The sequence below is a fragment of the Oncorhynchus masou genome, chromosome 12 (genome assembly GCF_036934945.1).
Source record: "Oncorhynchus masou masou isolate Uvic2021 chromosome 12, UVic_Omas_1.1, whole genome shotgun sequence".
Taxonomy (NCBI): domain Eukaryota; kingdom Metazoa; phylum Chordata; class Actinopteri; order Salmoniformes; family Salmonidae; genus Oncorhynchus; species Oncorhynchus masou.
In genome coordinates, this window is record NC_088223.1 from 85608418 (window position 1) to 85622758 (window position 14341).

The 14341-nt window shown below is 40.5% G+C and overlaps 1 protein-coding gene across 1 annotated transcript; it reads left to right on the forward strand.

Moving 5' to 3' along the window:
- The first annotated feature begins 2640 nt into the window (after nt 1-2640).
- On the forward strand, nt 2641-13064 carry LOC135550977 (heat shock 70 kDa protein 4-like). The gene is made up of 19 exons (XM_064982304.1): nt 2641-2968; nt 6090-6147; nt 6248-6388; nt 6475-6597; nt 6789-6888; nt 6970-7103; nt 7193-7437; nt 7609-7685; nt 7811-7962; nt 8186-8292; nt 8400-8533; nt 8678-8859; nt 9600-9692; nt 9917-10063; nt 10472-10597; nt 10740-10847; nt 10927-11046; nt 11178-11339; nt 12149-13064. The coding sequence occupies exons 1-19, from the start codon at nt 2862-2864 to the stop codon at nt 12356-12358; spliced, it is 2526 nt and encodes an 841-aa protein (XP_064838376.1). The 5' UTR covers nt 2641-2861; the 3' UTR covers nt 12359-13064.
- Nucleotides 13065-14341: the final 1277 nt, after the last annotated feature.

Here is a 14341-nt window from a genome sequence, read left to right on the forward strand (position 1 = left end):
TCAACTGGCGAAAGTTTATATACTTCTGAAACGGGACTAAACAAAGGCTACAAAATATTTCCATACAAACAACTGCTGTTAGATAGCGATAATAGCCACCTCATATTGCTATCTATCTGACAGATAACTAGAGCTAACCTGGCTGTGGTAGCTTCTCACAAGCATAGCTTATTCATCCACCTCACTCGAGAGGGGATGAAACATTAGTATTGTAACTGACATGTAACATTAGCTATCTCAGCACTGCGAATAAACACTAGTTTAAAAAAAATCTGTTAAGTTAAACAGCAGTTACCTTGCCAGCTACATCAGTCAACTAAAGAGTAGCCAGTTTCTGTTCTGCTGCCTGTTACAACTCGGTGAAAGAGCGCAACACGGACACACTGAACCATGCTCAACTCTCCCATGCTGGTCCAGCCAGCATTCCAGAAGCTTTGCCTTCACACAGCCTGTCAGCCCGCTCTGTGGTGTCTGCTTGGTCCTAAATTCAGTAGGGTAAACACTCCAAACACTCTACCCAAGCACTCTGAGGTTTTCACATGATCCTAAAGCACACCGGTACCGCGTTTTGTATCATATTCCAATGCTTAAACTGGGGGGAGGGGGCAGAAATGCAGTTTCAGAATGCGGGGGGGACATGTCCCTGGGCAACAATTACATCTTGTCTTAAATAACAGTCCAAACAACATGTAGGCCTGTTAGAACAGAACATTTATTATGAATGAAATGTACAGGCAAATCCTTACGGAATCCTAGCAATGCTAGCTAGCTAAGTAGCTAAACCTGCGGCATCTAAAATAGTGTTTTCAACGATAACAGGCAAACACACCTACCAGTGACTGTACAACCAACAACACTGGAGGCCTATTGGAACTAATAAAACGTTTACAGTGTTCGAGAGGATCAAAGCCATAATGCATCATGGGTAAATTGTGAATGGCTGACTCATCTAGAATAATAATGAATAGTTATTTGTGATGCATGTTTCTCAGTCGACTGCAATGTTGAACAAGACCATAGGCTATTTCGAAAGCGCAAACCGGAGTGCAATTTCGGTTGGTAATCATGGGAGTGGTTTTGCCAAATGGAATCATGGGAGTTTGAGCCTTGAACAACAGAACAATATTGGAGTAAACTGACTATAAATATCAAGCTGTAGGTTTTTGAGCGTCAATTTAAAATATTTACAGATGTTATTAGACGCAGACAACCAGAGCAACACATAGCAGGGAATTCCAATATGATCAGAACTAAAGACAGGTTATATACTGTAGGTAGCTGAAAATGACTATCCATAATTGATCTTTGATATTGGGGATCCGTGGGACGGCCCAACTCTGACGTTATCCCATTGAAGTTGACATTTAAAATGATTAAGGTAAGAGTTAAGGTTAGAGTTAGGTAAGGGTTAAGGTAAGCAAGGGGTAAGAGACTCACAGGCGGTTGGTGGCACCTTAATCGGGGAGGACGGGCTCGTGGTAAAGGTTGGAATGGTATCAAATGCATCAAACCAATGGTTTCCATGTGTTTGATGCCATTCCATTCACTCGGTTCCCGGCTATTATTATGAGCCACCCTCCCCTCATCAGCCTCCTGTAGGGGGTTAGGGTTTAGGGACATCCCAAGGATTCTGGATAGCACTAACCGTCCATCATAATTTGTAGAAGGCCAGCATTCCGGGGGTTTCCTCTTCATTGTTGGTGTTTTGCGGGTATTATTTAATTCAGCCGCCAGTTAAGGACTTGTGAGGCGTCTGTTTCTCAAACTTGACACTCTAATGTACTTGTCCTCTTGCTCAGTTGTGCACTGGGTCCTCCCGCTCCTCTTTCTATTCTGGTTGAGCCAGTTTGCACTGTTCTGTGAAGGGAGTAGTACACAGCGTTGTACGATATCTTTAGTTTCTTGGCAATTTCTCGCATGGAATAGCCTTTATTTCTCAGAACTGATGAGTTTTCAGAAGAAAGTTATTTGTTTCTGGCCAGTTTGAGCCTGTAATTGAACCCACAAATGCTGATGCTCCAGATACTCAACTAGTCTAAAGAAGGCCAGTTTTGTTGCTTCTTTAATCAGAACAGTTTTCATCTGTGCTAACGTCATTGCAAAAGGGTTGTCTAATGATCAATTAGCCTTTTAAAATTATAAACTAGGATTAGCTAACACGACATGCCATTGCAACACAGGAGTGATGGTTGCTGATAATGGGCCTCTATACGCCTATGTAGATATTCCATAAAAAATCTGCCGTTTCCAGCTACAATAGTCATTTACAACATTAACAATGCATACACTGTATTTCTGATCAATTGTATGTTATTTTAATGGACAACAAAGCATGCTTTTCTTTCAAAAACAAGGACATTTCTAAGTGACCCCAAACTTTTGAACAGTTGTGTGTGTGTGTGTATATGTGTATATATATATATATATATACGCATTTTACATGCTAACTTTGACTTAGCAGCAGTTAATATACTGCCATATGAGAGTACTACATATCATTAGTTGGAGAAAATTTAAAAAAATCATGGTTTAGAACGACATCTTTCTGATAGAAAGGTCCAGAGCCATCGAGAACTATTCAATTCTCGCGATATTGCATTGAGACTCCGCGTGAACTCACAAAACCACCTTGTAGTTGAAGCAGATCTTGCTATCTACCGCCCGGTGTGCACAGCTATCAGATTATTCAGTACAGTGCCGCGGATTATGAATTGAAGTACACTTCTGATTTAACAATATCCACTGACTTTTGTACGTCTTTCCAAAAATAATTCAAACACGTTTCTGTTATTTTCAGGAGTTATTGACGTCAACATTTCATACAATAGTAGAATACAGGCAAGGTAACGTTAGCGTGGAAGATGTCAGTGGTGGGAATTGATGTGGGCTTTCAAAGCTGCTATGTTGCTGTAGCTCGAGCCGGAGGAATTGAGACCGTGGCTAACGAATACAGTGACCGAAGTACACCGTAAGTAAAATATTTTAAAACTCGTTTCCCTAGTCTAGCCATACACTTGAGACAAATACAATTGGTTTGTGAGAGTGGCCAGTTTCTGTTTTTGCGGCCTGGACAACTAGCTGCTAGCTAGTTAGTTAACAGTTGTGTGTACAGGGTACTGCACGTGAATTCAGCTGCATTACGTTAGCGAGCTAGCTAACGTAATGCAGCCATCTAATCCATTTCATTTCACCATCCCGCTTTTATCAGATGGATTTATTTCACATGTGTATTAAACTAGTTAATGGTTGCTATTAAACTAGCGGTTACTTATGAGTTCGCCTGCTATCATAGTTAGCCAGTTAGCTAGCTCACCGTTTTACTGTACTGGCTCACTTGCTATGACGACATTCGTCAGTCGCCGGTAGGAATATTCTAGCAATTTTGCAGTGCGTATAACTGTGTGGTAAAGTACACCATCCAATGAGTTTTTTTGTACACCTTTATTTAAAAAATTATATACCATATAATTAGTTTATGGCACCACTGGCCACTTACTGTCAGATTTAAGTCAATATTAACATGAACTTGTTAAGCGATCTTTATATTTTGTGGCATTTTTTTCTTCAACATTTTAAGAAAGTTGAAAGAATTACATGCGATAACTGCCTAAAACGGTCATAAACCAGGTTCCATCAAACCTATGCAAGTAAAGTACATGTCGGACAAAACATGTAATGACCGGCCTGATGGCAACAGAATATTTTTCGTTAAACTTCCGGACGTCGACAAAAAAATACACGAGACAAGTTGGTATCTTTTAGTGTCGATAACATTAATTATGCGAGAAATGTCGTTGGAATTGCTTTTATGCGCACATATTAACATAGCCATCATATCGAAGTACACTTGGAGTCACGCGATGACATTTGTGGTCCTACCACTACTACTGAAGGGAAAACATGCAGTTTATTAGGCTACAGATAATACCAGTTTTGATTCATTTCACAGGGTGGTGAAAGTGCAATATTCGATTCCCAAGTGGGACCAGTACAAAACAAAGTATGAAACGTATGCACTCACTGCTGTAAATCGCTCTGGGTACGAGTGTCTGCCAAATGACTAAAATGTAAATGTCTTAATGCGCCTTTCTAATAAATATATAGGGTCTTATTCTGGTGACATGATAGTCGATGATTGGTTGCCGTTTGATATATTAAAATAATATCGCTCTTTTGTCTATAATGATAATGTAGGCTATACATCCGCAGGTAGCTAGAGTGCACACTGGATGTATAACGCAACACATTTTGTGAGAGAACCATCAGTACAGTTGAAAATGTAACTTGTATTTTTTGTTTGGTACGTGGGAATTGAACGACAAAGGGTATTTTTATGTGCACCAAGTCAACACGCACAACCTTTTTTTATTTTCAAGAAGTCAATTTGATGGAAACATCTCTGATGGGAAAATGCGAAAATTGTTGTTATGCGGATTTTAGAATATTCTAATGAAAATATGTCGCCAGTTGGAACTAAACTAAAAAATGTCTGACTTTCTAAATGGTTGTAGTTATACACGTGCCGCGTTCTATCAATTAGCAAATTTACATGCCCGAGTTTGCGAGATCCGACTAGCTTGTGAACGCAGCACAGCTGAACGTCATGACGTCACACCTTGTCGACTTCTAGAGTCTTCTTCAGGCTGCATGGATAGAATGAAATAATTGATTGCATAACACCGGTGAAACTTCCTTTCCTATAGATATGAAATAACTGGATGTTTAAACTTGCATCCAGTCAATCAGAAATAAAAGTCGATTTCAAGCAGTTGGTATTGAGATATATATATTTGAGAAATTCTGTAAATTGAAAGATACTAATTTAAATGTCTTACAATTTTCAAGGATGTATTGATTTTTGTAACACAAAAACAGAAACACTGGGTTTTTACATTCAAAGACAAGAGTATCAATTGATTTCATTACCTTATTCTTACAGAGCATAGTATTCAATATGGCAAAGGAATAAGTTAAATCTACTGTAAAATATATTGAATAGGATGTTTTTTATTCATTTTAGGGATGTAATATTTAGCAAGAATCATAATCGAATTCATCACATACTTTTCATTAGTGGAGGATCTTGGACAATCTAAAACAAAAAGAACATCACAAGCTTGCAGATGGAGGTCGCTACCCTATATTTTACCAAGTCCAACACTGGAAAAACAAATGTTCAAGATTCTGTCCCAGATTGAAATTTATATTTACAGGTACTTGTTGGATGTGTAATATCTGAGTTACTTTAGTGTTTCCATCACTTTGTTAGCATGTACAGTGCATGCGTAAAGTATTCAGACCCCGTGACCATTTTCAAAACATTTTACATTAAAGCCTTCTAAAATTAATTAGTTTTTTCCCCCTCATCAATCTACACACAATACCCCATAATGACAAAGCAAAAGCAGGTTTAAAAGGGAAATATCACATTTACTTAAGTATTCAGATCCTTTACTTGGGACTTTGTTGAAGAATCTTTGGCCGTGATTACAGCCGAGTCTTCTTGGGTATGATGCTACAAGCTTGGCACACCTGTATTTGGGGAGTTTCTCCCATTCTTCTCTGCTGATCCTCTCAAGCTCTGTCAAGTTGGATGGGGAGTGTCGCTGCACACCTATTTTCAGGTCTATCTAGAGATGTTTGATCGGGTTCAAGTTTTTTAACGTGCAAAATAAATATATGCAGCAGGGATCTTGATCCAGGAGAGGATTGATTGTCTCTGCTGTAATGCTAGAAAACCAAATGCGTAGTTGGAGCCCTGAGCTGAAGATAATCTATTTGGCACATCTTCGATAGAAATCTTGTCAGAACTTATAAGCAGTGGCGTCGCACGCACCTTTTTGTTGTTGACAGTGTTGAAAATCATACTGTCTGTATTTCAAAATACCCTGATGTACGGTAAACTGCCCAAGCTTAATGTGGGCTAAACATTTTAATGTGATGACTTGCTAAGTTATAGATTACTTTACTTCTCTCTGTCTCTGAATTTTACATAGGCTAATTCACACTAAGATATGGGATGCCATAGAATCTAAAGCAGCATGCAGACAAGGAAGGATCTTATCAATTATCTTGTTCACCTTTTTCAGAGCATGTGTGTCCTTTGGACCACGGAATCGTTCAGTTGGCGCGGCAGCGAAAGGCCAGGTAAGCCTTGCTTTAAGACATATTGCTAATATAAGTCATTTGTGAAAATAAAGTAGCATGTTATTTGACCATGGCATTTGTTCTTTTTTCTTTTTGAAAGGTTGTAACAAATTGTAAGAACACTGTTCAAGGGTTCAAGCGATTCCATGGCAGGGCATTCTTAGACCCCTATGTCCAGTCAGCAAAATCTAGCTTGGTTTACGACCTGGCCCAGATGCCTTCTGGGATGACCGGCATCAAGGTAAATGATCAGAAGTGAGGATGCGGCTGTACCGGGAGCTGGTTTGAGATATTCATTTTTACTTCATTGCTCAATTTATCTACTAGGTGATGTACATGGAGGAGGAGAAAGTCTTCAGCATTGAACAAGTCACTGCCATGCTGCTGACCAAACTGAAGGAGACTGCTGAGACGGCAATGAAGAAACCTGTGGCTGACTGTGTCATCTCTGTAAGAGTAAAATTTCTATCTTCACGCCTGTCTAAGTAGATGTATTATTTTTGGGGTTAACAAACCCTCATGCCTACAGCGATGCCTATGCCATATAGAAAATATGCAGTTACATGTGCGCGCACACACAGTTTAGGCAGTCAAGGGCTGTGTTTTTGTCAACTGTCATAATTTCTCCTAATGTCCTCCAGGTCCCCAGCTTCTACACGGATGCAGAGAGGAGGTCTGTCATAGATGCAGCTCAGATTGCAGGGCTCAACTGCCTACGACTCATGAATGAGACCACTGCAGGTAATGCTATTACCATGCCAACACTGAACAATGTTATCCCATGTAAATCTTGGTCTGAACCAATTTCTCTGTCTATTCCAGTTACACTGGCATATGGGATCTATAAACAGGATCTCCCTGCCCCTGAGGAAAAACCAAGAAATGTGGTATTTGTAGATTTGGGCCACTCTGGTTATCAGGTCTCTGTCTGTGCATTCAACAAAGGAAAGCTCAAGGTACGTTTTTGATATGTTCAAAGACAACGTAACACACACAAAAAAAAGATAGAATAAGGCATTAAGTTAAAAAAATTGTTCTCTTTCAGATGCTAGCTTCTGCGTTTGATGCAGAATTGGGTGGCAAAGACTTTGACGAGGTGTTGGTGAACCATTTCTGTGAAGAGTTTGGCAAGAAGTACAAGCTGGATGTGAAGACCAAGCCCAGAGCCCTGGTTCGTCTCTACCAAGAGTGTGAGAAGCTCAAGAAGCTGATGAGCGCCAACTCCTCTGATCTGCCACTCAACATCGAGTGCTTCATGAATGACATCGACGTGACTGGGAAACTCAACAGGTTAGTGGAGCGTAAAACAAGTCCTTTATCTCGGCACGTCGACACATTTGGCCATCCACAGTGGAAAAGCCATGTGTCAGGAAGTGGTTTCATTCGGTGCATGTGTATCATGATACAAGCAGCTGCATGTGTGTACGGTATCTATTAATATCCCATGACCACTTGTTCCAGAGGCCACTTTGAGGAGATGTGTGCAGGGCTTCTGGCCAAAGTGGAAGCTCCCCTGCACAGCGTCATGGAACAAGCCAGTGAGTAGCTGTAGTAATAGTAGCAGGAATATCCCTGAGCTGCGTGCGCAGGCTGTTCATGTTCTTGCTAAGATCTGGATTGGCTGTTTAAATCTGACTACTAATATGTTTCATACATTGTCCAGAGCTGAAGAAGGAAGACATCTACGCTGTGGAAATTGTGGGCGGGGCCTCCAGGATCCCTGCCGTCAAAGAAAGAGTCAGCAAATTCTTTGGAAAAGAGCTGAGCACGACATTAAACGCAGACGAGGCTGTCGCAAGAGGATGTGCACTGCAGGTATCATATCATGACTCACTGTCCCCAATGATTTCTTCAGCAAATGGCACGCCCATGTCTCTCACTCATGGAACTGGTCGGTATCGCTGTAGTTGTTGACCTGATGTTTACTGGCATAGCACAAACAATTAGCAGGTAATAACTTTTCCTGTTGACATACCATTAAGTACAGTTGTTAAACACTTAGCGAACATATTATAATGCAGGAAGTTTATCTCCTTAGTGTGCAATCCTGTCCCCTGCCTTCAAAGTCAGAGAGTTTTCCATCACTGATGTCGTCCACTATCCCATATCCTTGAAGTGGAACTCTGCCGCAGAGGAGGGGTTAAGGTAATGATATCTTCTTCACATTTGACATTGGCTTATTTAACACCGATTGCACTGAACTCTGATTGGCAGTGACTCACGTCATCTTCTGGTCTACTCTCCTCCGTCAGTGATTGCGAGGTATTCCCAAGGAACCATGCTGCACCCTTCTCCAAAGTGTTGACATTCTACCGGAGAGAGCCCTTCTCCTTGGAGGCGTACTACAACAACCCCAAAGAGCTGCCGTACCCGGACCCCACAATAGGTACCAGAACAACAGCCCTGAAACTTTAAATGCTTCTAATAAGCTATAAGCTTGCACCTGTTCAATTCATTTTGTACTTTTAATGGTTGTCTCTGAGGCCAGGTTACTGGGTGTCTTCTAATACTCCACTTGTGAACTCGTCAGGTCAGTTCATCATCCAGAAAGTGGTTCCCCAGGCAAATGGCGAGAGTTCAAAGGTCAAGGTGAAGGTCAGGGTGAATGTCCACGGGGTCTTCAGCGTGTCCAGTGCCTCTCTAGTAGAGCTCCTGAAACCTAATGAGGGAGAGGAGCCAATGGAGACAGACCCAGCCGGGAAGGAAGAGGAGGTTTGTGTGCACTGTTTTTGCACAGCGCTTACATAGGCTATGGCCTTTACTAGGCTTTCACCTCACCTTCGGTATAAAAGCCTGTGGAAGTTCCTGTCAGAAAGAGGCCAGAAGAAGGTGGAGGGTATCCAAGTTGTTTGCCCCTCCCAACAATTAGAATAGGCACTTTCAAACAGGCAGCGATTGGAAACCGAAAGCCAATCATTTTCTTTGTTTCCCATGTGGGGTCGTGTCATTTCAACCAAATTATAAATATTCATGGGGGAAAATGTAGTATGCTTGCACCATTAATTAGTTTATCTGGATAATTAGCACTTCTGATGAGGGATGGAAGGGGTGGTTGTTTTTGAATAATCATCTACTCACACCCAATCAGTCAGCAGCCGCTGGCAATCAGCGCTCCACTCATATCCACTTTTCCAATATGAACTTCCCCAGGCTCTGGAGAACAACTTGAGGGAGGCCTGGAAGCCTAGGCTACATCGGCAATAATGCCTATACTTTACCCACACCCAATTTATTGGACAATGAATCAACACAGACATATTCAGTAAAGGGGCAACTAATTCATCTGTCATGTCTCAACAAGTTAAACCTGCTTCAGAAAATATATTATTGTATTGTCCTTTGCCTGCTTGTTTTTCTTGTGTTATCTGACCATCTGTGCATTGTGATGTCAAGCTAACGTTTGGTGTTAACGCCACATGAATGGAGAGCTAATCAAATGTTTGTCTCTTCAGAGTAAGATGCAGACTGAACAAGATGACCAAAAAGCCAAAGGTGATGGACAGAAAGACGACACTGACAAGAAGTCAGAGACTGAGGAAATGGAGGTGACTGACTACATATTTTCAACATTCTGAGGGGATGTGTTTTGTGTGTATGTATTCATGATAAAGGTATGGGACCAGTGCACATTTACCTAAAACGTAGTGTGTGTGTGTATATATATCTCTCTCTCTGTGTATAATATGTATCTCTGTATAATATGTATATAATATGTGTGTGTATCTATATTGGCTTATAAATGTATGTGTGTGTGTGTCTTTTATCTCAGACATCGGAGGATGGAAAACAGGAGAAGAATCACGCTCCATCGGCAAAGAAACCCAAAGTGAAAACGAAGACTGTTGAACTCCCAATCGAGAACAGCCTGCACTGGCAACTAACCAATGACCTGGTCAATCTGTTCATGGAGAATGAGGTAATGTTCTAGGACACCATAACTAGTATTAACATTAATACATTTTTTCCAGTATTATCTGATTGGCTTAGCATCACTGAGACAGGATATGTTTCTGAATTTTGTTCTCATTAGTTGAAAATCTGTCCTGTATTGATATGAACCATGTATTATTGTCTGTTATTGTTTTACAAGCATCATTTTAATATGCAACACTGTATATCATACCACTATTGTACAGTATAAAGAATTGCTCAACCTTTTTGTCTGTAAAATTAGGTTTAATGGGTTGCTTAAGCATGTTCATCTGTGTCCACTGAGAGTTGTAGTAGGAAGGAAAGTAACACTTGTTTTTATTTAAATGTTACAATTTAGCAAGTGCTCTTATCCAGAGTGACTTAGTAGTAAGTGCATTTGTGTCCACCTCAGGGTAAGATGATTATGCAGGACAAGCTGGAGAAGGAGAGAAACGATGCCAAGAACAATGTAGAGGAGTACGTCTATGAGATGAGGGACAAACTGCACGGAGTGTTGGAGAAGTTTGTCAGTGAATCTGTGAGTATATTCCCTCAAGCTGGCTGAGTAGAAAAGCACTAGCTAACAGCAAGGCTAAGCCACATTTATTAGTATTATTCCCAGTGTATTATATAACCCTTACATGTATTGTGGAGTTACTAAAAGTTTTTACTAAATGTAGGACCGAGACACCTTTGCATTAAGACTTGAGGACACAGAGAACTGGTTGTATGATGACGGCGAGGACCAACAGAAACAAGTGTACATCGACAAACTGGCTGAATTAAAGGTAACATTGCCAGTCAATTCCTGTCTCTGATTCTAGGGTGTATTTTGTTATGTGACTGAACCAAATGTCCCTTCCACAGAAACTTGGGCAGCCTGTCCAGGAAAGATACATCGAGGCTGAAGAGAGACCAAAAGCATTTGATGAACTCGGAAGGCATATCCAACAGTACATGAAGATTGTAGAAGCTTACAAAACAAAGGTAACTTCTAAGATATTGTTATTGCATAGTTGTGCACATGTAGTTTTATCAACTGAGTCACTGGACATGTAATGATATATCTCAATGTCTCCCAGTATTGAAATGTTCCTTATGTCTGTCTTGACACCCAGGAGGAGCAGTATGAGCATTTGGACGAGTTGGAGATGTTGAAGGTGGATAAGCAGGTGAACGACGCCATGATTTGGATGAACAGCAAAATGAATGCGCAGAGCAAACAGAATTTTACCCAGGAGCCTGCCGTCAAAGTCCAGGAGATTCAGGCGAAAACAAAGGTTAGTGCAGACAATAGGTTTGTATAGTCTGTCAAGGACTCCGTTCTGCCTGGTGAGGTCATATGGTCGGGGACAACTCCAGGTCCTAATATGGCATATGGTCATCCAAAGTTTAGAATATCCCTAAGCTCACCTTTTAATCTTCATATTCTGTCAACTCGTACCCAAATAATGTTGTGGACTCACCGTATACTCCTATTTGTGGCCAAAGCATAAATTGGAGAAGAAAAAACACTTCAAAACCCCCACCTCAAACAGACAGTTTCAAAAAGGTTTACTATTTCCTCATTGAGGATGATGTCATCCTGAGGAAGATGAGCTGGCCATCAGTGGTCTACTCATGCAAATATTTTTGACCGGCATCCTTCTGTTGTTGGGGTATGCCCAGACCATTCCAACACATAGCTCCTTTTTAATATACTTAATGCTGTAATATTGAAATTTTGGGGGGCGAACCTGACCACGTTCACACAAATGTTAGTTGTAGATCTGTCATTCTTATTGAAAGCAAGTCTAAGAAGTTGTAGATCTCTTCTATGTGCTCTTTCTATGCTTTTTGCTCTTACCATTTTCATGTTTGCATCTTTCGGTTTTATACACCAGCTTCAAACAGCTGAAAATACAATAGTTGGAGATATTGAAAATATTTTTCACAGCGGTTTAGATGGTACAATGATTCTCTGCACTAGACATTGCATGTTTTGTCACAATTATCATGTTTTGGAAGGAAGACCATTTCACTAATATTGTAATTAATTCTAGGTAATATTTCATAAAGTTATTTTAACATCCTCTTTCCATCTGTTTAGGAGCTTTACTCAGCTTGCAACCCTATCGTCTCAAAACCCAAGCCCAAAGTGGAGATCCCCAAGGATGAGAAGGAAGAGCAGAATGGACCTATTAATGGACAGGAGGACACAGATGCCCAGCCAGGCAGCCCAGAGAAGGGTGCAGCAGGGAGCACGGTGGCTCCTGAATCTGCAGAGGGCAACAAACTTCCTGAGATGGACATTGACTAACTGCTGCAGCTGCCCCAGCCTTCTCTCCCCACCCGCCTCACACCTCTGAGTTCTTACTGATTATAGCCTTTCTTTTGATGACACAGTCAAACTATTCCTATAAGTACTGTCAATCAGCCTTCTTGGCATGTTCCACTATTTTTTGCTGAATACAATGAATGCATATTGATCAAGCTGTTTGACATCAAATATTGTGAGTGCCGCAGGATGGAAACTTGCTTTCTGTGTATTGCTTCAATGGCCATTTAGTAAGGAATGTTCTCAGCATCCCTAGCCTATTTCCACTGAGATTGAAATATTAAGAGGTCGTAAGCAGTGAAAAAACTAGTACAGAAGTTTAGTGAAAAATGTTAACTTATGTTTGAATGGGGAAGGGGGTTGAAGCTTGAAATGTATGCTTATTCCCTGTTGGATAAATGTTGAGGACACCCTGATAGGAGAGAAATTGGATGGAATAAAGGTTAGTGTATTCAGAGAGATGAGAGGCACCAATTATCTGTCTATATGTTCAATTGGATTTGAATTACTGTCATGCAATATTTCAATATAAGGCTGTCACATTTAAAGGCAATGGTCTGTGGGTTGTTCTCTGGTATAGCCTTGTTTTGTTTTTCTACTCTGTACAATGGTGTGAATGGATGGTGAATACCAATTTGGTGCTGTTACCACTCACCAAAAGCAAAATAAATACATTTGTGTATGAGAATTATGTTCAAGTGCTTGAATTTTTTTTGGGAAAATGCAATGAGGAACATGTTAATTTGGGTGAGCGAATACTCCAAGGGACCTGGAGTGGAACACATTGAATTCCACAAAGTTCTGGTTTGCTGTTATTATACTGTCAAATTCACAAAGGTGGCATAAACAAAATGCAATGTTCAGATGTTCCATTGCTTTAAATCTCAAATCAGCAAATCCCTTCTATGGCCAGTGGTGGTTTTGAGGAACAAATAGGCCACTTAATAGGCATTAATTTTGGATCACCCCCTCAGCTCAGTACATAAAACCAACAGGTGTGTGCAGAGGGTGAGCCCTCATCCCCACTAGCTGGGTTTCTTTTTTCTCTGTTCCAACCACCATGACCTACAGACACAGCTTCACCAGTACTATTCTGGATACACTGGTTAACCTGTAAAGCACCAACATATTAAATGTCCTAGATCTGAATGAATGAAATTCTTAAATACTTTTTTTCTTTACATAGTTGAATGTGCTGACAAAATCGCACATTATAAATGGAAATCAAATTTATCAACTCATGGAGGTCTGAATTTGGAGTCACACTCAAAATTAAAGTGGAAAACCACACTACAGGCTCATCCAACTTTAATGTAATGTCCTTAAAACAAGTAAAAATGAGGCTCAGTAGTGTGTGTGTGGCCTCCACGTGCCTGTATGACCTCCGTCTCATGCTACCACTAGAGTGAAAGCACCGCCAGCATTCAAAAGTGACCAAAACATCAGCCAGAGGAAGCATAGGAACTGAGAAGTGGTCTGTGGTCCCCACCTGCAGAACCACTCCTTTATTGGGGGTGTCTTGCTAAATGCCTATAATTTCCACCTGTTGTCTATTCCATTTGCACAACATCATGTGAACTTTATTGTCAATCAGTGTTGCTTCCTAAGTGGACAGTTTGATTTCACAGAAGTGTGATTGACTTGGAGTTACATTGTGTTGTTTAAGTGTTCCCTTTATTTTTTTAACCAGTGTATTTTAAAATGTTCACATTTATAGTGAAATTTGATGTTTTTAAAAATATTTTTCATGTTTTTAACAGATATTTTGATAAATTTCATCCTAGCCACTTATGAACATTTGTCTGTCACACAAATACAACACTTTGAATGAATAACAGTCAGAGGCTGAGAAATTGGCGATTGAGCTAATGTGACATACCGGTATGACCAAAGATGGCCAACGATATGGGTGCCAGTTAGACTTTTAGCTCTAACTTTGGAATGATATGGGCTATGAACTCAGTT